At 39.6% G+C, this 23,163-nt stretch overlaps 1 protein-coding gene across 1 annotated transcript in view; it reads right to left on the bottom strand.

Annotated features, from left to right (window-relative positions):
- Positions 1-309: 309 nt before the first annotated feature.
- LOC109935472 (sodium/potassium/calcium exchanger 2) overlaps positions 310-23,163 on the bottom strand; it is a 93,578-nt gene continuing 70,724 nt past the window's right edge. Inside the window, exons 7-10 of the mRNA XM_020534115.2 lie at positions 16,495-16,638; positions 15,262-15,351; positions 12,822-12,988; positions 310-6,516 (exon numbers count right to left, since the gene is read on the bottom strand). Coding sequence (XP_020389704.2) covers positions 6,258-6,516; positions 12,822-12,988; positions 15,262-15,351; positions 16,495-16,638 — 660 coding nt within the window. The 3' untranslated portion in view covers positions 310-6,257. The remainder of the gene's footprint in view (positions 6,517-12,821; positions 12,989-15,261; positions 15,352-16,494; positions 16,639-23,163) is intronic.

Here is a 23,163-nt window from a genome sequence, read left to right as displayed (position 1 = left end):
GTACTCATCCAAAGGTCTTTTAAATGTTGTTACTATACCTGCATCTATCACTTTCTCTGGCAATTTATTCCACATATGAACCACCCTCTGTGTGAAAAAGTTGCTCCTCACATCCCTTTTAAATCTTTCTCTTCTCACCTTAAAAATATGCCCCCTAGTTTTGAACTCCCCCCGGATCATGTGAACTTCTTAGTTCAGTGAAGATCCTCCAAAATAGTCATGGTCAATGACATACAAGCAACAAAAATGGCCAATAACATTGTTTTATTTATAATTTTTATTTTCACACTTAGATACATTATATTTCTTACAGAGACACAATTGAAATAGATTGCCTTCAGGTGTACAATATTATCATAGTGGAGAAACCTTACACAGATACAGCGAAAACAATAACAATAGTGCAAGAACAGCATTTTCCCAGAAAGCCATTGGTATATATTTTAAATAGATTATGTACAAATAAATATTTTTCTTTCTATATACAGTCGTGCACTACTGTTAATGACATTGGGAAATGACAAGAACTACACCAATACACAGTACAGTACATTTGTTTTCAAGACTATGAATTGCCAATAACTTGAAATTATGCATGTTAGAGATTACTGTTTTTTTTTTCTAAATCAATATTGGTTTATTAAAGTTGCATTGGTTACTGCAAACACCAATGTGCACAACTTTCATAATTAATGTCAGGGACATTACAGTCTGTAGAGACAGGACTGAAAGGGATAACTGCTTGCATTGCAAGACAATTTGTCAGTTGAGTTAACAGAGGAAGTTACACGTATTGCTAAAATATATCAAATATATATATATATATATATATATATAGATATTCAAAAAAGTTTTGCCAACAATGTGATTTGTGTGACAGCAGATGCAACTTTTTCTGCTGTATGATTTTTTTCCAAGTAGCCAACATGTACTAGAATACAGTTTTTACATTAGGTTGTTCTTGGCTTTGCTAGGATCTCCATGTTATCTGTAAAACTTCCAACTAAGGTAGAAAAAATTCTTAAATGACAAAAGAAGCAAATAACACAATATGTCAGTCAGCCTTTTAAAAAGAGGAAAGACAGGATAATGTGCTGAGCAGAGACACTTATCAATTTTAACAGAAAGCCTGTGACATTAGCCTGTCCTTTCAGATGACTGACTATCTGTATTTTCACGAGTTCTCATTTTTATTTCAACTTTATAGCATTTTCAGGCTCTTTTTAACTGGTGAAGGAGAAATCTTCCTTCTATATGACCAGCATAGGACAATAGAATCTAAAACCAAAAGGTTAGCTATAATTTCCAGGCATATTGACAGACTCACTGATGCATTGACGATTTGAGAACAGATGGTTACCATCAAGATATTGCAACCAAATATTGCTTTGCTTCAGATATAGGAGAAGCACATTTTAAACATTTTTCACGGATTCACAGCACTGATGAGCTTTCCTAATGAAATGCAATAATTGTCAATTCCCCAAACTGATGTATGCATCATGAAAATACATGCATATTTCACCATTTGTCTTTTATCTTTTAAGTGCTCTATAGTGCTTAATAAAACATTATTATGTGTCTCTATATGTAATAGTTAGCTTTGAAACACATTTGTAAGGTCTTCCACCTGACACAAGATCACAGCATTTTCAAATCTCTATCCAGTATCATATTTCAAAACAGATTAAAAATTCTATTGATAGTGATCGATCTGAGAATCTATTGCTTATCTGCATACAGTTTGCAGCCAAGCATGATGCAAAGTCGAATGGGTGTTTTCTAAAGCATGGAGGGACTGGAGGTTATTCCACCCACTGAGTTTGGACCTGGTGCTTTATAATTGATACTGTACACACTGGTAGTCTGGCACAAAGATAATAAATCCAGGTACAGTAAACCAAAAACATAGCTTAATGGCTGGAATACATGCTACTTTTTAAAAAAAATAGGAGGGTCAGACCGTTAGAAATGTTTTAATCATAAGTTGCCACAGTTCATTTTCATGCAATCTATCCAGGAATAGAAGTGGGTGGTCAGGGGAATGAAAGAGTGGAATCTATCTGGGAACATTAAAAAATAGCTTATCATTTAAGTATTTACTGCACTTTATCCATAATTTAGGGATAACTTAAGACTATTATAATCTTTACAGATCCAACATTGTTATGCTATTACTACAATATTTATGTGTTAATTTACTGCTGTCAATAAGGAATTTTAACTCAATATTATTGTCAACCTAAACAACGCAATCTTTAGAAAGAATCATAATTTGCTTAAGCAAAACCAAATGCCTATTTGACATGGTGGACTCAATTACTTGCAATAATATCACCTTATGATAATTTTATTTAATAAATCTATTTTTGGTTTGTTTGAGTTAACTCCTCCTGGTTAATAGTGCAGCTCTGTAAGAATAGTTAATTAAAGTGTGGCTCAATTGTACGAGTACTAATGACAGGTTACAGCTCATAGCTAATCCTGAGCATAAAAGGCATTTGGTTTGACATAAAGAAATAAATTTGCACGAGTCTGAATGAAACAATGATAAATTCCACTGAGGTACATAACCATAACTGCAAGTACTTGAGACTTTAGGGCTCAAAGTTGACCATGACCTGAGATTGTAGAATAAATGAAAATTATCTGTAATCATTAAACCCTCCAGAAGTACTTGCTATTTTATAATGCAATGCTGACCAGTAGCAAAATGAATAATGCTCCATACCATGGAATGATTAAGATATTAGCCCTATTTACAAAAACATCTCAAAAACATCTAATTATTTCTGTTACATGGTTTTCTGTAGTTAATCTCAGTTCCTACAATTGCACTGAAATGTCTAATTTTCATAGAAAGATAATGCAATTGAACAGTCTGGACTGCGGTATCATTGCACAGGGTGACAGGATTGCTCCTGTGACCCTTATATCAATGAGCTCCCAACCTTGGGTTTATTACTTGCAAAAATCATTAGGCATTGGCCAAGTGTATGGAGCAATTAAACGAAGTAGAACCGTTCTCTTCAGTCATCCATTGACTTGCTCTCTGCTGTATAGAGAGGACAGTGGAATCAACAAATTTGTCTACTCTCATGACTGCAGTTAAATATATGTACAAAGAAATGGGGAATAGAAAAGGATTCTTGCTCATAGAAAAAAAACTACTCATCAGTTTCTTTGAGCATCTTTATGTGTTTGACCTTTCGTGTTTTTATGCATTTGACCTTTAGTTTAGTGAATAATTTAAAATCCTACATAATTTATAAAGAAAAGGTATCTATGAGTGTTTTAAAGCCACAAGGAAGGGTTCAAAGGATGTCATGACTTGAAAGAAAGTTTATGCAATTTTTTAATATTATCTGAAGATGTTAATTTATCTATGGCCCCAAAACACATGATTTAGTAAGGTAAAAACTGGATCTAGTTTCACCCATGTTACAGATGTAAAATTGGCATAAGAAGGGCTAATTTCAAAGACCATAGCTAGGAGTGAGATCATACAAATTAACTGCACACTTCTATTTTGGCATTTGGTACTGTTTTTTGTAGTATCTTGATTATGCATTGAAAATAAACCTCTATGTCTGAAGCTACTACATGCATACAATTGAAGTACTAATTTTGCAAACGGAGTGGCAGGATTAAGTTGGAAGATCGGTAAACAACGAAAAATGAGACCAACCGAAAAAGGGACACAACGGAATACTTTGGAATAAAAAAGAATTAAACACTATGTTCAAAAATATTAAAATCAGAAACAGAGTTGGTAAACCATAAGAAAACAAAGTAGAACTTAAATAAGTGAGGGGCATAAACAATAGACAATTTAAAAAAAAGAAACTGTAATCAGGCTAAGAAGCAGAATGAAAAAGATCAAATTCAAATCAAGGAAACCCTCCAGAAAGAACATAGAAGTTCACTTTTTGCCAGAGTCTATTTGTCAATCAAATAATAAAATTGATAATTCAATCCTGTTTCACACATTGGGGTGAATTGATTGAAGAAAGGGGTCACTGCGATTTACCCAATAAGTAATTAAATTACACTTCTTGTTTCGACCCTTGAGCTTTAGTTAGACTTTAATTCAATTTTATATCTCAGGTTACAGAGAGGTTAAGACAAATGTTGTTGTTGGTTAAAGGTATGATAAAACAATTTGTGTATTAATTTCAAAGTATGTGATCACAATCGTTTTGGTCTTGTTGGCAGCCTGCATTCCTTTATATAGCTGGGATCAGTACCAGCATCCCAAGTTTAAAAGTGGGCTTCAGAAATTGTTCAGATTCTTAGACCCATGATATTCAGTTAATGGAGCATACATCCCAAGAATCTAGTGCCAAAAATCAATGAAAAGATGAGTGCATAACTTGAGCTTCTCATTTTCAGAGTCTTTTTTAGCGCTTACATTCGTTTTGTCAAAACAATCACTGACTTGATGAAATTTCTTATCCACATACAAACCTTCCTTTCCATTACTGCCCAGAATGCTGTTATCATGCAACTCCAAGAACAACATATCCCCTTACATAACAAATACCATCCCGAGATTGACAATAGTAGTAACACTATCATATCATTTCATTAGGAGCATTATGATTATTATTAATCCGAGTGCAGACTTTAATGCCCATCAAAATGAGGTTATTGCTGTATTATTGATTTTTATTGACAGCTGTAAATGAACATTTGAATCCTAACCAAACAGAATATCTGCTGAGCATTAACATTAAGCAGCCCTAGTTAAATATTAGCTTTTATATATATTAGTATTTAAAAAAAACATATCTTCATAGTATTCCAGATTTTCTGAATCTGAAATATTGACCATATTACATAGAACCAGTCGCAGTAGCACAATGAAGAGTAAAGATCTACATTAGGTGTGATGTTATGAGTGTGCCATGTGAGTTGCCTCACAATGCTCTATCTCTATTTGTTTCTCAGTAAATACTGCACGAAGCTGATACCAAGAGGAAAAGTGATGTAAAGACCTGTGCAAAAGTATTTATACAGTGAATGAGTTTCTATTAGATTAACAACTTGATTCACTGCTGTACTTGCAATTTAAGGGTGCAAACACAATCTAATCAAACAAAGGAATGCAGAGTCAGTTTTTCCAAACAAAGTTACATTTAAGATTAAATTTAACAGTACCTTAAATCTCAACTCAATGAAAAGTTATTGGAACCTATTATATGCCAGGTTTCACTTTGAAAATGTATTACGGTCTTAAAAAAGGTCATATTCTAAAAAGAAAACATACAACAATGACAGCCTATAATTGTCCAAGTAAAGTGCAGAGATGATCTACAGGCCCTAAGGTGTTAATTACATAATATGGCAGAATGTCAGTGACTACATTTTATTCTGCATTAGGCAGCAAGCGATGATGTGTATAATAGATAAATAGCTACGACCTTAATAATTGATTAATAGCTCTATGACCTTAATATTGCCATTCACACCTGATTGAATTTGCTTTCAAGTACCACAATCTATAGCAGCTTCATTGGTTTATTCATAAGATATACTGGTGATTAAAATTGTTGTGCTAAGCCAAAAAAAGGTTGTAAAACATAAAATTGTGTATAGTTTAATAAATGTGTAATAAATAATGCTAAGACGTATAGAAGTAAATCTGTATTAAACATTACACCTCCAGTACTAATCTGATTCTCAGATCCCAAAGAAAAGGTAGGTTTGGCTAACTGTCTGAGAACCCAAAGTATTATGTCCCCAACCTCCCCCTGCCAACCCTCTCAAAAAAATGTCCTCCAAACCAGTTTTATGCACCTTTGTCATTTCAAAAGTAAATTATTTCACACCAGCCATTCTGAAATATAATGCAATATTATTTCAATATCTGACAAAAAAACTAGCAAGGAAAATTCCTTTGCCACTGAAATATCACCTAGTAACGAAAGAAAAATGAAAGAATCTTCTTGACGGGGGGGTATAACTAATTTAGGCAGTGGTCTTCCCATAGACATCAGATTAAACCAGAGGAAAAATCCCAGAGTCAATCTCTCCATTCAGGAATGCCACAGATGCAAACATCAACTTTATTCATTTGCTTGAAATGAGAACAAAAAATTAATCAAGCAAAAAATACGGTTGTTATTGTTTAGCATTACCTTCTCATTCTCCATTAAATTGCATGGCCAGCTGAGCCAATCTTAAAACAAAAACAAAGCTGCAGCAGGCAGGATGAGTAAATTTTCCCAGCGGTAACTGAAAAGAAAGGAGTACAGTCACGAAGATCCGACTGTCACTGGACACTCTATGACCTTCTGCTCCAACAGAACACTGGTAATCAGAAAAGCAATGTAGAGTATAAACATGATAGTTCCAAGAATTTTGTTCATTTTCCACTTGCAGGCCCCAATCGACAGGATGACAAAAAGAAGCATGATGAAGAGGAGAACAATTGAACAGAACAGACCATTGCTGCTGACTTCGATTGGGGTGAAGTTGTTAATAAAGGCGTGCAGGAGCCATGGCAGAGGCAGTCTGCAAAGATATAGAGGAGAAAAATACATTTTAATCTTTTTCTGAAGGCTCAGGTCAAACTCTTACCTTTCTTTGATAATCCAGAGTTATTTATCCATCACTATTTACGCTGAGATTGTGTTACTTTTTTTTATAGGTGAGAGTTTATCTTAACCAGGAAGGAAAAGACCAGTATTGACCGTTGCCTTGAAAGAGCAGCAGGAGTTAGTCTGGTGAGTATTAGGCAAGGAAAATTATCTGCACGGCTTTGAGAAAGTGTCATGGGGCTTTTTTCTAGATTTAGTCAAAGATGCAAACAAGTCTTCAGTTTGGAATCTGATCTTGAATGACCACAGCTCCAAGAATGCTGCACTCCATCAGCCATTCACTAAAGTGTCAGCCTGGATTGTTGCTCAAATCCTTCTAAAGCCAGAATGCTCCCAATCAGCTGGCTAACACTATTCATAAGTTAACCAATTTCTTCTAAAAAAGAATGATAGATGGAATTAAGTTTATGCTAACATTTAGTTATTGTGTGCAGTGTAAAAAGGTTTAAGTAACAAAGGCAAACTGAGTTAGCGAGCAATGTTTTACCAGTGCTGTAAAGATGGATTGGGTGGTGGGTTGATGTTGGTGGTGGGGTCACTGAGGGAGGTAGAAGAGGCCAGGGAAGATGCAGAATAGCATACCCATCATCCATTTTACCAGTTTCAGGAAAGGTGGTGGGCACACTTACCAAATCCAGATGCCAACTGAACCAACAGTTCAGGGGTCTCTTGGCACTGCTGCTGACATTTTAGCAGCAACAGTGATGCCTACCACTGTATGAAGTCACAGCTAAATAAACCCTGGTAACTTCCAAACAGGGTGTCATCTTCTGTTCATGGAAAGGTTCCTGATAGCAATGGTTAAACCCCACTCCGCCTCATTGCCCACCCAGGCCCTTCCACCTATCCCATGTCAGGACTGATGGGAGCCCCCATCTGTGCTCAATTTCTGCCAAAAAAAATCACCTTTAACCTCTCTTTACTCCAATCTAAGGTTCCCACCTGCTTCAATAAGACCACCATCACCCCGGTGCCGAAGAAAAATCAGACAATGTGCCTTAATGACTATTGCCCAGTGGTTCTGACATCCAACATTATCAAGTGCTTTGAGAGATTAGTCATGGCCCTTATTGACTCCAGCCTCCCAGATTGCCTTGATCCACTACAATTCGCCTACCGTCACAACAGGTCCACAGTAGATTCCATCTCCCTGGCCCGACACTCATCCCTGGAATGTATGGATGACAAGAAAACCCAGATCAGACTCCCACTTATTGACTTAAGCTCCGTCTTATATTCCATAATTCCAACCAAACTCATCTCCAAACTCTGAGATCTAGGGTTCTACAACTGGATCCTCGACTTCCTGATCCACAGACCACAACCAGTAATCTTCAACATGGGTGCCCTGCAAGGCTACGTGGTTAGCACCTTAATGTACTCCTTATACACTCGAAACCATGTGGCCAAATTCTGCTCTAACTCCAGGTTTGTCGATGAAGCCACCGTAGTGGGTCGGATCTTAAACGACAACAAGACAGAGGACAGGGAAGAGATAGAGAGCTTAGTGGCATGGTGTAAAGGTAACAAACCCTCCCTCAATGTCAGCAAAATGATGGATCTGGTCATTGACTTCAGGAAGTGGAGTGGAGGACACGTCCCTGTCTGTGTCAATGGTGCTGAGATGGAGGTGGGTAAGAACTTCAGGCTCCTAGGAGTAAATATCATCAACAATCTGTCCTGGTTCATCCACGTTGATGCTATGAACAAAAAGCACCAACGCCTCTACATCCTCACAAGGATAAGTAAATTCAGCATGTCCGCAAGGACTCTTAGCAATTTTTATTGATCCACCATAGAAAGCATCCTGTCCAGATGCATCGCAGCTTGGTATAGCAGCTGCTCTGCCCAAAACCGCAATTAATTATACAGAGTTGTGAATGTAGCTCAGACCATCACAAAATCCAGCCTTCCTTCCATTGACTCCGTCTACACTTCCCACTGCCTCGGGAAAGCGGGCAATGTAATCAAAGAACCCTCCCACCCCGGTTATACCCTCTTCCACCCTCTTACGTTGGGCAGAAGATACAAAAGTTTGAAGACACGTATGAACAAATTCAAGAACAGCTTCTTCTCTGCTGTTACCAGACTTTTGAATGGACCTCAAACATATTAAAGATAATCTTTCTCTGTAACAGTAACACTATATTTTGTATTCTGCTCTATTACTCGGATGTAACTATGTAAAGTATGATTTACCTGGATAGCACGCAAACCAATACTCTTCACTGTATTGAAGTACATGTGACAACAATTATAAAATCAAATCAATGTTTCAGCTTGATGATCATTCATATTGACAGAAATTTATCAGCCTGAAATAAAGCATCGCCTTCCCCCTCCACAAATGTTGCCTGACCTGCTGAATATTTAATTTGAGACTTCCAGCATCTGCAGCACATGGTTTTCGCAGAGCTGGAGATCCTTCGGCCTATGTTCTTATAGAAAAAAGTGGATCCACATGTCATGAGGGTCTCATGAAAGTGAGCAGGAAGATGGATGCGAAAGGCAGTCTTGTGTCTAACCTGCTGAATGCGAAGGCAAGGAGAGATAATGCATTTGTCAAGATGAATGTCATTTATTGTTTGAATTAAAGCTGCTTCATACCTGTGCGGTTACTGAGTTTTCACCAACAGACCTTCATATAGGAAGTCATGGGAGCAATGGACATATTATTGACAGGCAGTATGTTGAAGAAAATTTAGGTGAGTAGGTTAGATTGGAAATGAGGTTCTAATTGGTGAATGTGATCAAAAGCATAAATAGAGCCATCGAGTACAAAAACGGGGAAATTGACACGAGGAATGAGGCACTTCTGTGATGTGAATTGGCTGGAGAAAAGAGGCTTTACAGGGGACTGGATAGAAATGCTCCAAATCATAAGAGGTCTAGACATAACAGATAGGGAGCAATTATTCACATTGGCATTGGCATGAAGGAGAAGACCATAGGCTTGGTTCTTGTGGATCATCTAATAATCATCAGATGGTTACACAGTACAAGAGTTGGCTATTTGACCTGTCCTGTCTTTGCTAGTTCCTTGTTTCCCCCTCCACACTCCCCCACCCACCATTATAGACCTACAAACTCCCTTCTCTTTAGATACTTATCCAATTCCTCTTTGAAAGGCACCCCTGAACGTGTCTCCACCGCACTCCCAGGCCACGCATTCCAGATGCTAAACACTCACTGGGGAATAAAGTTCTTCCTCACATTGTCATCAATCCTCACCTTAAATCTCTACCCATTAGTGCTCAACCCTTTTGCCAATGTGAATAATTGCTCCCTATCTGTTATGTCTAGACCTCTTATGATTTGGAGCATTTCTATCCAGTCCCCTGTAAAGCCTCTTTTCTCCAGCCTATTCACATCACAGAAGTGCCTCATTCCTCGTGTCATCATATCTTCCCCGTTTTTGTACTCGATGGCTCTATTTATGCGTTTTGATCACATTTTCAACCCGTCCTGTCCACTTCATTGATTTGTACATAAACACCATCTCTTTATTGAATTAGTCTCTCTCTTGAATGAGTTCTGAACAGGAGTCACTTGAAATGTTAACTCTGTTTCTCTCTCCACAGATGCTGCAAGACCTGATGAGTTTCTTCAGCATTCTCTGTGTTTGTTTTAGGTTTCCAGCACCTGCAGTATTTTGCTTTTATCGTTTTAAAGTGTACTTCTTATATTTGGCTTGTGCTGCATTCACTGGAATAAAACTCCTGGGTCAAACGTTCATGTACAGGCCCTCCTTGTTGAAGCCCCCCCCTGTATCATGATATTGAGGAATATGCTAAACTAGCCGTTAAGCAAGTTGATGGCTGATTAGTAATATGACCAAGGACCTGTTCAGTTTTTGATATTGCCCACACAGGTTCATAGGAAGTATGACCAATGGATCCAGAGGTTATTGTTACGGGATAAAGCAGGAAAGCAGAGTCGAGGATCGGGTCAGCCAGGAGGAGATTCAATGTCCTACTTCCATTCCTATGTCTTCAGGTTGCTGTGGTGTATTGAAGACATGGAGGAGGAACAGATTGTTCAGCAAGCCCAAGACCAGCAGCAACCTTTAACATCTGCCAAGGAGCCCCTACAGGAAGAGGTCAGAGCTGAAGGTCGCCTTGGGATGCACAGAACATTTGGAGCCTACTAACCTCAACGCTGATTCTTCCAGACGGACAAGGTGCAATGTCCTGACAGACTGGGGATGTCTAGCTACACTGTCACTGAACGTTACCAACTGTTGGAGCACAGCCTGTGACCTGAAGGGCTGAGTGGACATCCCATTCTGGTGGTTGTCAAGGTGACAGCTGTGTAAAATTTTTACGCAACTGGCTGTTTCCACTGGGGCCCTGTGTGGGATCTCTGAATCCTTGACCTACAAGGGCTGTTAGTGGTGCAGTTTGGGCCAAATCAGACACTTTATTCTCTTTACCACAACCAAGACAGTATTGCAGCCTGGGTAGTAAACTTTGGCAACAGATAGCATGTACCGGGTCCAGGGCACCACATAATGGTCACATTTCCCATGGAGAACACCATATCATAAAGCATTGGAACTTCATGAACAGAAAAAAGAATCAATTCCATCAATACATCAGACATCTGTAATCATTAATACCAGACTGTGCCAGGTATCCTGGAAGGTGCCTGTTTCCCTGGGAACTCCCATGTTCCTGCTTCGTTTGAAAGGCTGTATATCTTACAGGGATGGTTACTGGGAGACAAGAGCTACATTCTGTAACCATGGCTGATGACCCCATTACACAACCATTCACTGAGGCCAGGTGTAGATACAGCGTAGCCCATTCTTCCACCGGGGTTATTGTGGAGCAGCCAATAGGTCTGTTCAAGATGAGGTTCAAATGCTTAGATCAGTCTGGGGAGGCCCTACAGTATTTCTACAAACCCATGCAGACGCAGGGAGAATGTGCAAACTCCACACAGACAGTCACCCGAGGGTGGAATCGAACCCGGGTCCCTGGCGCTGTGCAGCAGCAGTGCTAACCACTGAGCCACTGTGCCGGGACTGTTTGGTGGCTACCATGGCAATGGTAGTACCTAAATTTTTGACTGAGATTATGAACTTGGTAGGTGTGGCTCAGATCTTGACGAATCTGGTAGGTATTTGCAGCAGGTTCTGGAAATTTCCTCGTAATTTGCAACCATCTCGTTCTTCCACTTCCGTGGCTGTGCCCTCACTGCAGCCCTCAATGTTATTGTTCTTTAGGTTTCCTACAAAAGTTCTAAAAGATTATTTTCAACCTTTGCACAGTGACGAGGGAGTTTTCCTTGTCTTGAGAATGCAATCTGTAACAGTCTCACGTGGCCAACTCCTCCGTTTCATGAAATGTAACACTCTTTGAATCGGATTCTTAGCCGTTCTATAAAATAAATCCAGAACCTCACTAATTCTGAGCAGTCCATGCTATCGGGCTCTCATGAGGAATATTGAGTAGGCACCATCTCAAAAGGATCTGGCCCAGTTCTGGTGAGGAAAGCCTTTCCAATTTCAGCCAAATGTATAATCTTTGTTCATAATTATGTTTGTCCTTTTGAAGGTTGAATTTCCCCAATAGCCCCAAATATGCCCTCAGTGTCACTTGTGCGCTGTGCTGACTCACTGGGTACTTTGAATGCCATCGGATTGTAGAACAATCTTTCAAATCACTCAAACCTCCTCAAACTTCAGGAGTTCCGAAAATATGTCAGAATGCTCGTCAGTCCTTAACTTCTTGTCATCACTTTTCTGTTGTGCATTGCGTTAATGATAAATGGAGTCACTGCAGTCAAGCATTATTGAAGCATTTTCACCTCTCCAATAGGTACAGCAGTAAAGACGGAAACATAACAAAATGCATGGATCTTACAATACCCTGTAGCCTCCCAATGTCTGAGCGTGTAAAAGTCAGCAGTGACATTGGTAAAGGCCCATGAATTGGGCTGCTACCACACTGTAATGGGAAGAGATGGAATGAATTAGAGAAAATTAGATCCAATTCACACAACTTTTAAGATCTAATACAGGAAACTAAAGCATACAGAGAGTAATGGAGGGCAAAAGCCATATGGATATTCTCGGATATTCAAGTTATTTTGTGCAACGCTACTCCTGGAGAAAAAAAAACAGTAGTCACTCTGGTACAAAATTTTGCTAATGAAAGAAATTGATGTGGTATAAATAAATTAAAAATCGTTTGAAATAAGTTTTCAATGACTCACCCAACTGTAATATCAAATATATTGCTTCCAACTGAGCTGGACACTGCCATATCACCAAGTCCCTTCCGTGCTACGATCACACTCGTGATGAGGTCAGGAATAGAAGTGCCTGCAGCTAAAATCGTCAATCCCATAATCTCTTCAGTGATCCCAATTGTCTCCCCAACCTACAGAATTGAAAGGGTAAATATTTCATAGAGTGATACCAGCAAGAAGAAAAGCTTGCAACTTCATCAGCGCGCGCACACACACACACAGTCATTGCTGTGAAACATCATTCAATCTATTCTGCTTAAACAATTCCTGTACAGAGAGATTAACTCAGCAGAGGAGAAATATTAAGAGGCTTGAATCATTTATTAGGCGCAGTATTGGTCTGAGCTATAAGGATGGAATAAGTAATCAATTCACAATGGGAGGAAAGATCAAATTTGAGATAAATATCTTTGAATGCAAATCATCTCTGTGGAGTATTTTGCAGAGGTTGTTGTATACTGAAAAGGTTATGTTTTCTTTTCATGGTTACTACACGTTTAAGAAATCTAGTGCCCATTGAGCGACTTTTTATTTCACTGAATTTCACAGAAAAAGCATTATTGACCATTAGTTGTGGGTGTGGAAGCAAAGAAAAATAGTGATCTATGACTTCTAGAAGAAATCACACTGATACATATTGCTTGACCATAAATTTGATATGTCTTTAAGTTGTGCAGTGATTTTAAAAATGTATTGCATAATTTATTTTTCAGCTGCTGATAAGTGAAAAGTTTGAATGTTTCCATCACACTTCATGAAAATTCATTTTGCCATTTTCATGGGTAAACTCTTTGGAGATTGGATAGGAGGAAGAAAGTGCCTTTGAATTTGCTCCCACGAGAGAATATTATTTAAAAGGAAGCATTTAAATTTGACTTCAGCATTAAGTGACCTTCCAAAACTCCTGCTTTTCTCTTTCAGTGGCAATGCAAAGAAACTTGCCTCAAGTAATACTCAACACATTTTGCAAGTTTATAACCATCAGCAGTAGGAACTGCAACAGCTGGTGGAGCATTTAATTCATGAGTTGCTAATTCATGTGGCTGAAGGACAAGATCAGGCGACGAGAACCAGAAGTATCTTATCTGGATGCTCATTCTTTAGATATGGGATATTATTTCATTCTATGGGGCAATAATGCACTTTTAATATGTCGCATATATTAACTTGTACTGAAGTCAACCCCAACTTTTGGCTGAAGAAACATTCATTTTTCATAAGTCAACCTCAACCAACTAACAAAATGGGCAAAAATCTGACAATGGAATATACTTTGGGAAAATGTGAAGTTGTTAATTTTGGAAAGGGAAAAAACAGAACGGTTTTATTTAAGTGGTGGAAAGCCGCAACAGACAGGGCCTTAGGGGTCTTGTTTATGAAACACAAAGAGCTAGTGTGTAGGTGCAGCAGGTAATCAGGAAGGCTAATGGAATGTTGGCCCTTATTTCAAGGGGGTTGGAGTATAAGAGTAGGGAAGTCTTACTGTAACTGTAAAAGGTGCTGGTGAGATCACATCTGGAGTAATGTGAGCAGTTTTGGTCCCTCATTGAGGAAAAAATATTATTTCATTGGAGGCAGTTTAGAGAAAGTTCAATAGGATGATCCCCGATATGGAAGGGTTTCTACTATGAGCAAAGATTAAGCAGTTGGGACTTTGCTCACTGGAGTTTGGAAGAATGAGATGTGATCTCATTGAAACATATATGACTCTTGAGAGGCTTGACAGGGTAAATGCTGAGAGGACTTTTCGCCTCATGGGAGAGTCTAGAACCAGAGGGCATAGTCTCAGAATAAACAAGCGCCAATGTAAAACTGAGATGAAGAGGAATTCCTTCTCTCGGAGTTGAGAGACTTTGGAATTCCTTGCCATAGAGAGTTGTGGAGGCAGAGTCCTTGTGTATATTTAAGGCTGAGACAGATTCTTGATCAGTAGAGGAATCAAGGGTTACAGTGACAACTCCCATCTCCTCCATGAAACAACCATTCTTCAATTCTGACCTTGTGAGTGCCCTCAATTTTAATCACGCCAATTCGAACAGCTGTACCTTCAATAGCGAAGACCCTTAGCTCTGGAACTCCTCCAAAAACCTCATCAACTTTACTTTCCCCTTTAAGAAGTTCTTCATAATCTAACTCACTGACCAAGCCTTTGGCCAATTTCCCTGTTAGCTTCTTATATGTCTCAGTGTCAAGTTTGCAACCCTCCTAAGAAGTGTCTTGGGCTTTATTATGCAAGTTGTCAAACTTGCAAATAACAGAAGTTTTATCCATCAACTTTGAAGACTTTTTCTTTTTGAAATTATGTTATGATAGACTTTTTAATGGTTATTTATATGGGAAAGTTTAATTCTTGCAAACAAATTTGGAATCTTTGGCTAACAATTACAGGCATCATTGTCCTTACCTGATGAGCCCACCAGACCATTAGATAGGAAAAACCCGCAATCCAGGTGATTGATCCAAAGAAGGTAAATATAAAATAATTTCGTGATTTCTGCAACACAAATATAGTTTGCATCAACTTTGAGTTGTTGTTTCGAAATTAAAACATCTTCAACTCTCACCTGGGTATCTTAGGATAACCATCCACATGTAATCAACCTCCTGGCATTGGTTAATATTTTGATCTTCAATTGTATGTGAGAGAGAGCATGTGTGTGCGTGTGTGAGAGAGACAGTGTGCGTGTGTGTAGTGAGAGAGCGCGTGTGTGAGTGTGAGAGAGAACATGCGTGTGTGAAAGAGAACATGCGTGTGTGTGTGTGTGAGAGCATGTGTGTGTGAGAGAGCATATGTCTGTATATGTGAGAGAGAGCATGTGTGTGTGTGAGAGAGAGCATGTGTGTGTGTGTGAGGGCATGTGTGTATGTGTGTGTTTGTGACAGAGCATGGGTGTGTGTCAGAGAGAGCATGGGTGTGTGTGAGAGAGAGCATGTGTGTGTGTGTGTGTGTGTGAGAGAAAGAGAGAGAGAGCATGTGTGTGTCTGTGAGAGAGAGCATGTGTGTGAGAGACAGCATGTGTGTGTGTGTGAGAGAGAGCATGTGTGTGTGTGTGTGTGTGTGTGTGTGTCTGTGAGAGAGTGCATGTGTGTGTGAGAGACAGGGAGAGAGAGAGGGAGGGAGACAGAAAGAGGGAGGGAGAAAGAGGGAGGGAGAAAGAGGGAGGGAGGGAGAGGGAGGGAGGGAGAGGGAGGGTGAAACAGGGAGGGAGGGAGAGAGAAAGAAGGAGGGAGGAGGGGTAGGGGGAGGGAGGGAGCGAGAGGAAGTAGGAGAGATGGTGTGTCTATGTACACATGAGAGTGTGCGTGTGTGTGTTTGTGGATGTGCATGTCTTTAATAATTTACAAACAGCCTCTATATTTGCTTGAGAAACAGATGAGTTTTTGATGAACAGTATTATCTTGCTACTTATGCAGGCATTCTTAGCTAACACTAAGCTCAAGCAATCACTAATCATGAAGTAATCTCTTTCAATGGACACATTGCTATTTGCATGAGGAAATTGGATTTCATGGGCATCTGCTTATTGGAGACTGTGAGACTCAGCCCATGTTAGCAAAGATCAAAAACATTACACAAAACAAAAAAGTGAAAGTGTGCAAGAATAATGAGAGAAATAAAAACTGTACAGTTGCTTACTTTTTTTCTGACATCGGGCAAGGTGATCCACAGTAAAAAGATGATAGGTAGTATAATTAAATAGATAAATTGTTTCCGTGGTGTATCTGGCCAAGCCAAGCTAAGTGGCTGGTCTTCATCTTCGTTTTGTGCAGAGGCTTCAGCCTAACCAAAACATGAATTATAATTATGAATTTAGCACAATTTTCATTGCGAGTGTAAGCAAAAAAGCATATATACAGACAAAGATGATTATTTTCAATTATTACCCAAGACCAAGTAATTGCTTTATTAACAATGGCTTCTAATGTTCAATAAACAATGTGGATAAACGAATAATAGGCTATGCTGATTGAGGACTGGAAACTTCTATTGGTTCATAATTAAAATGGGGTCAAAACTCTTCTGAAAATGTCTCAGATAATTTTGAAGCTCACGTTAAGATGCTCACGTAGTCCTGGGTTCTGTGAGAGAATATCTTTAATCTTATTTTTAAATAATTAGTGCAAAAGTGTTCAAATACTTTCTCTTTTCACACAGCATATCTGAGCAACCTAAGTACTGATGTTAATTGTATTTCTAACTAATGTTGAAGAGCAAATAGTGAGTCAAGAGACGGTCTGGTCATTTTCTTTATACAAATTGTCTTGAAAATCATTTGCTTAAAAGCCCCTTTTTGTGTATTGAGTTTATAGAAATGTAATAGAGTATTGTATTTGTTCTGCATTGAAGCTACTGAGAATCACAGCACAGTTAGGTCAAATCTAACTTCCCTAGTTTCATTCACATGATAGAATGACAGCTTTATAGAGAAATGAAACAGTGCTTCCATTAATGTGCCTTAAGGTTTTAAATACCTTCTGATTTCAAAGGTATTTTGGGACATACACCCAAAATTGGGAGACCAGAGTAGGTTTCCATGGCCTCCAACCAATAGGAACAAGTTGAGGCTTTCCTGAAAAAGGTGTCTCTATAACACTATTAAAAATCACAATCAAAGATGATTTTGCATTATAATTCACTGAGAACTATTCGGGATTGTTTTTCATACTTTGGATGAGAAAATGTTATTTTATCATTTACATCGGTGTTTTAACAAACAGATGACCTTCTGCAAACCACTAGTAGTCTTGACGTTGTCAATCACTTGTCATTCTATCACTGTCGTTTAATGCAAGGTCTTATAATGCATGCCTTTTAGTTATTGTAACCTGTTGGCTGTGTTGTACCCTGCACCACAAATTAGATTTACTGAGGCGGAAATTGCTTATGGCTTGCTTTCAGGTTTATATTCAGTAACACATCTCAATCAGGAGAGGCTTAGTGATTATCCCAAAGTGGTTTTTGGGTCTTACTAATTTGTTTTTTTTTTGACAGCTGCCAGGCCTTGTCAAACAAGAACCAACTCAGGTCATTTGTTTTGTGATTTTTGGCCCAAACGTGAGTCAATGGGTGAAAGAAAGTCTGGGGAAAGAGTTTTTATGACCAACTGCTGGCTCCACAGCAAGACTTTTTGGATTGGTTTGGAGCAAGGCCTTTGCCGACCCAAGAGTAATCTCTCTTTAGCTGGTTGCCAAGGATACTGCGACTAACTTAGCAGGGTTTCAAACTAATGTGCACGTTAACAGTGAGATTGGTGGTGCTCTGACATGTCACTGTTGTATCTGTATTATGTGTAAACATAAACACAATGAAGTTTGAGATGCTTAAATACTCATGCAGTCTAAACCTGAATGCTTCCTTGACTGTGCTAAACTTGGAGAAGATTCACAGTCAATGGACAGGACATTAGCTGCTGGCTTGTTACTTCTCAAACTCACAATTAATGTGCAGGATTAAAAAAGCCAGCCAGTGGGCTCTGTATTTGGTTTTCACGATGATTATTTTAATAATATTCAAACAATTTTCTATTTCATATCAACTCAAGTAAATTTTCCATCAATATTTTTATCTTCATTCTCTTTCAAGTTAATTTCAACATGCCCCCTGAATGGTTAAGCTTCATCAATGCTCCACAGTTGTTATGAATTTGATTGAATACAGTTTGAAAGGTTTATTCTTTGCAGCTTTCTTTTTGGCCAATCGCATTTCAAATGAAAACCATTTCCCAAAAAAGAAACAGATCAACAAAGTGCTAAAGTCAGATAAAAGCACATGGGCACAGTATGGACAACTTCCAACTAACTCTCCTCTGATGCTGCTTGGCCTGCTGTGTTCATCCAGCTCTACACCTTGTTATCTCAGATTCTCCAGCATCTGCAGTTCCTACTATCTCTGAAACAATTTTAACCTCACTTCGAAGCCTCTTCTAAGGATGCCTACCCTGAAGAAGTTACCCTCCGGAAAAACCTCACCGTATCTCTCTCCCACCGCAACTCTCTCGTAATCTCGTCAGCCTTGAAACTGCTCGACCATGTCCTGAAGCAAACCAGGTATTTTCCTCTGATGCTGCTTGGCCTGCTGTGTTCATCCATCTCTACACCTTGTTATTCCAACTATCTACTGCCTGGTTTCCTTATGTGAATGTAATGACTAAAACTTACTGCCCCCATCCAAATAGCTGGGAGCTTTGTTAAAAGCTCTCAATCACAGTCATACCCAAATGTCACATTCCCCTATGTAAAGCAGGAGCTCCGCACACTCCACTCAAATTGCACTGAGCATTGAGCGACCCAGCCAGCAGCAATGGCAACCAATCAAGACTTAACCTGGCACTAATGCTTGCCAGGCAAAGAAAAATATGACTGCTCCTCCTGCCACACATTTCTTCTGACACAATGCCAGTAACCAGCCCTCCTGCTGGATTCTGCTTTCTTTTTCCCCCTGTTTGATCCATAATGTTTGGCTTGTCTCCGCGGAGGAGTGACCTGCCTATCTACCTCAATAGTGAGTTTTCGATCAGGGCTGGCAACGTGCAAATCACATTCGAATGACACAGACTGTTGGAAACGGTCGGCTGCTAAATGGATGACGTAATTGCTCTACTTACTTCCGGATGGGCACTAGACCAGCAAATCACCCATAGAGGCCTCTGAAATGTGGAGACTAAGACATGTGTTCAAAGTTCCACGTGCAAACCATAAGACAAGCGAAAAAGTTACCTGAAGTTGCAAGGGCAACAAGAAGTTGGGAAAAAAAATTACTATCCTTGGAAAAAAACAATGTCAGTATAAATTCAGCCATTTGATCAGAGTTTTAAAGGTACAAGGATCTCTTCCTGAGAGTAGGATGGGGTGCAAAACAGACGCTGACCCATGTGTAATTGGATGATGGATGCCACGCACCAGTTGCAGATGAGCTACAGATGTGCGAGATGACACCAGACAGACAAACATGACTTTTCACGGCAGCTGATCTCCTGGTGGAATTAGCTACAAGCAGGAGGGGTTGTTTTCGAATAACTGGATCACAAAAATTAACCAAGAAGGTTAACAGTAGCAGATGGACACAATGCATTTGTGGATTTTAATAGAAATATTAACCAGCTCCAAATAATTTTGAAAGTACTAATCAGTTCAAGTACTGAGAAAATATCATGTATTACACATTTAGTTGTCTGGGCAATAGTAATTTCTAAGCCAGTGTTACATTGTTAACTTTTCATTTCTTTTCCCCCCTAGTCTCAGTCCTTTATGCAGTCCACTCACCCATAACTAACATCTGTTTCCAAGCAAGTTCACAAAGTGTAAGCCACCTCGTTGGCTGTCTAACACAGAATCATGTGCTACTCATGAGAGAGAAGACAAAGTGCAAATAAAAAACCATGTACCACAACACACTGGGGTGTTCCCCATGCTTCTGGCCTCAGTGCCTGACTTCAGGCTGGTTTAAATTGCAATTATTTAATTACTTGTTCCTCTCTTTTCTAATTTGACTTCCACTACTGTGGGACCATTCTGTAGAGACATTACATATTCAGCTACAGCAGGGATTATAAGATGAACAGAATTACACAGAAGATATCATAGAATTTCTACAGTGGGAAGGTATGCCATTTGGCCCATCGAATGCATACCAACCCTCCAAGCAGCATCCCACCCACAACCCTACAATTCCCACAGTTAATCCACCGAGCCTCTGCATCCCTGGACACTATGGGCAATTTAGCACAGCCAACCCACCCTAACCCGCACATCTCTGGACTGTGGGAGGAAACCCACACAGTGCAAACTCCAGAAAATGGCCTGAGGGTGGAATTGAATTGAATCCAGGTCCCTGGTGCTGTGAGACAGCAGTGCTAACCACAGAGCCACTGTGTTGATCTGTCATCAGCTGTCACAAATTAAAACTCAAACTGCACGGTTTATAAGCTGCGATTCAAAAATAGAAACTATCTATTGATGTTCCGCTTTAATACACCATTTCAAGAACTGGTGACAATTCTGGTCCACATGCTTGTGACAAATAACAAAGCACGCCGATGTAGGATGGTATTTTCCCCATTCTAGGAATATGTGAAAGAATTGACATCTTTCCCCTCCTCCATTCCCTAAATAATGGATGTTGTAATTCACAACATGAAGCTTGTATTTCCTTCAATCAGTACAGATAGAAGAACATAGATCTCAGGAAGTAAGGGGTGATATGCACAATCAATAAGATTCAAATAACCTTTTCAACCATAGGAACAAAGCTCAAATTGTCTGCAAATAACACTTAACCCTTAAGTTTACAATTTGACTGACTTTGAGCTATTATACTTGCTTTTAAACGGGAAATCGTATACACATTAATACAGTCTCATGGTTAGAGACAAAAAAAAACGCAGATGCTGGAATCCATTGTAGACAAACAGGAGGCTGGAAGAATGCGAGATAACAAGGTGTAGAGCTGGATGAACACAGCAGGTCAAGCAGCATCATAGGAGCAGGAAGGCTGATGTTTCGGGCCTAGACCCTTCTTCAGAAATCAAGGGCCTAGACCCTTCTGAAGAAGGGTCTACACCTTGTTTTCTCAGATTCTCCAGCATCTGCAGTTCCTACTATTGGCTGGAAGAACACAGCAGGCCAGGCAGCATCTGAAGGAAAGGAGCAGTCAACGTTTCAGGACCTCAGGACTGAAGAAGGGTAATATCTGAAATGATGACTTCTCCTTTCCTCCAGATGCTGCCTGGCCAGCTGTGTTCTTCCAGCCTGCTGTTTGTCTAATACAGTCTCATGCTGGAGACTGTTACTGGTTGAGAACAGTGTAGCTTTGCAATTCTGTAGGGACTATATAATGTACACCATATCCAAATAAACACTGATCAATATCATTAGATGGATTTACGATGTGTCAGATACGAAAATAATAATGCTCTTAACATATTCTCAGAAGGACAGATCTACAGCTTTCAAATGCTCTGATCTGGCTGTATCCTTTATAAACTACAAATCATCAGGAATCCAGTCTCAGTTTTTTTGTGCAGTTCCCTCAGCCATAGCTAATATCTGCTTCCAGATAAGTAGCACAATGTAATTCATCTTTCTGGCTTTCACACAGCTGCTCTTAAACATGACAGAAGGCAAAGAACAAATAGGAAGACACGTATAACAACACAATGGGATGTTCCCCAAAAATCGAAATGCTGTAAGTTTTATTTTGCAGAAAGGACCTATCCAGCCTCAGTTTCCTGACCTTACAATGGATTAAACAGCTACTTTCAAAGGTTACTACTTAAATGGCCACTCTCATCTTTTCTATTTTCATCCTGTACCTTGTTGAGCTGCCATTCTTCATCACATCAATTCTAAAATCCCTTCCTAGTCTATAAATCCCTTTATGATCTTGGCCCAATCCACCTTTGCGACATTCACCTAACCCATACTCAAATTCGTGCCTCACCTTCCACATACTACACACACCCACTGAAGCCATAATCTTCATTCATCATGTCTCGGTAATCTGAAACTCTTGCCCTAAAGCCACATCTCACCCCACTTTCAAAAATATCTCAATCATGTTTTTGAGATTCTCCCCAGCTGGCCTCTCAAGCTCTTCTTTTCAGTTTAGTCATAGAGGTGTACAGCACAGAAACAGGCCCTTCAGTCCAACTCATCCATGCTGACCAGATATCCTAAATTAATCTAGTCCCATTTGCCAGTATTTGACCCATATTCCTCTAAACCCTTCCTATTCATGCACCCATCCAGATACCTTTTAAATGCTGTAATTGTATCCGCCTCCACCACTTCCTCTGGCAGCTAATTCCATACATGCACCACCCTCGGTGTGAAAAAATGTTGCCCCTCAGGTCCTTTTTAAATCTTTCCCCTCTCATGTTAAACCTATGCCCTCTAGTTTTGGACTCCCCTATCTTAGGTCTGGGTGGGATGCTCTTCAGACGGTCAGTGTGGACTCGAAGGGCCTGTGTTGACACTGCAGGGATTCCATAAGTTGACTAGGAGATGGTAAGAACTGCCGGTGCTGGAGTCAGAGATAACACAGTATGGAGCTGGAGGAACACAGCAAGCCAGGCAGCATCAGAGGGGCAGGAAAGTTGATTTCAGAAAGAAGTGTCCCGACCTGAAACGTCAACTTTCCTGCTCCTCTGGTACTGCGTGGCCTGCTGTGTTCCTCCAGCTCCACACTGTGTTATCTATGAGATAGTAGGAACTGCAGATGCTGGACAATCTGAGATAACAAGGTGTAGAGCTGGATGAACACAGCAGGCCAAGCAGCATCAGAGGAGCAGGAAGGCTGACGTTTCGG

The sequence above is a fragment of the Rhincodon typus genome, chromosome 3, assembly GCF_021869965.1.
Source record: "Rhincodon typus isolate 14 chromosome 3, sRhiTyp1.1, whole genome shotgun sequence".
Classification (NCBI taxonomy): Eukaryota; Metazoa; Chordata; class Chondrichthyes; order Orectolobiformes; family Rhincodontidae; genus Rhincodon; species Rhincodon typus.
The sequence above is the reverse complement of the archived record's forward strand: the minus strand, read 5'-3'. Positions and strand labels throughout refer to the sequence as shown.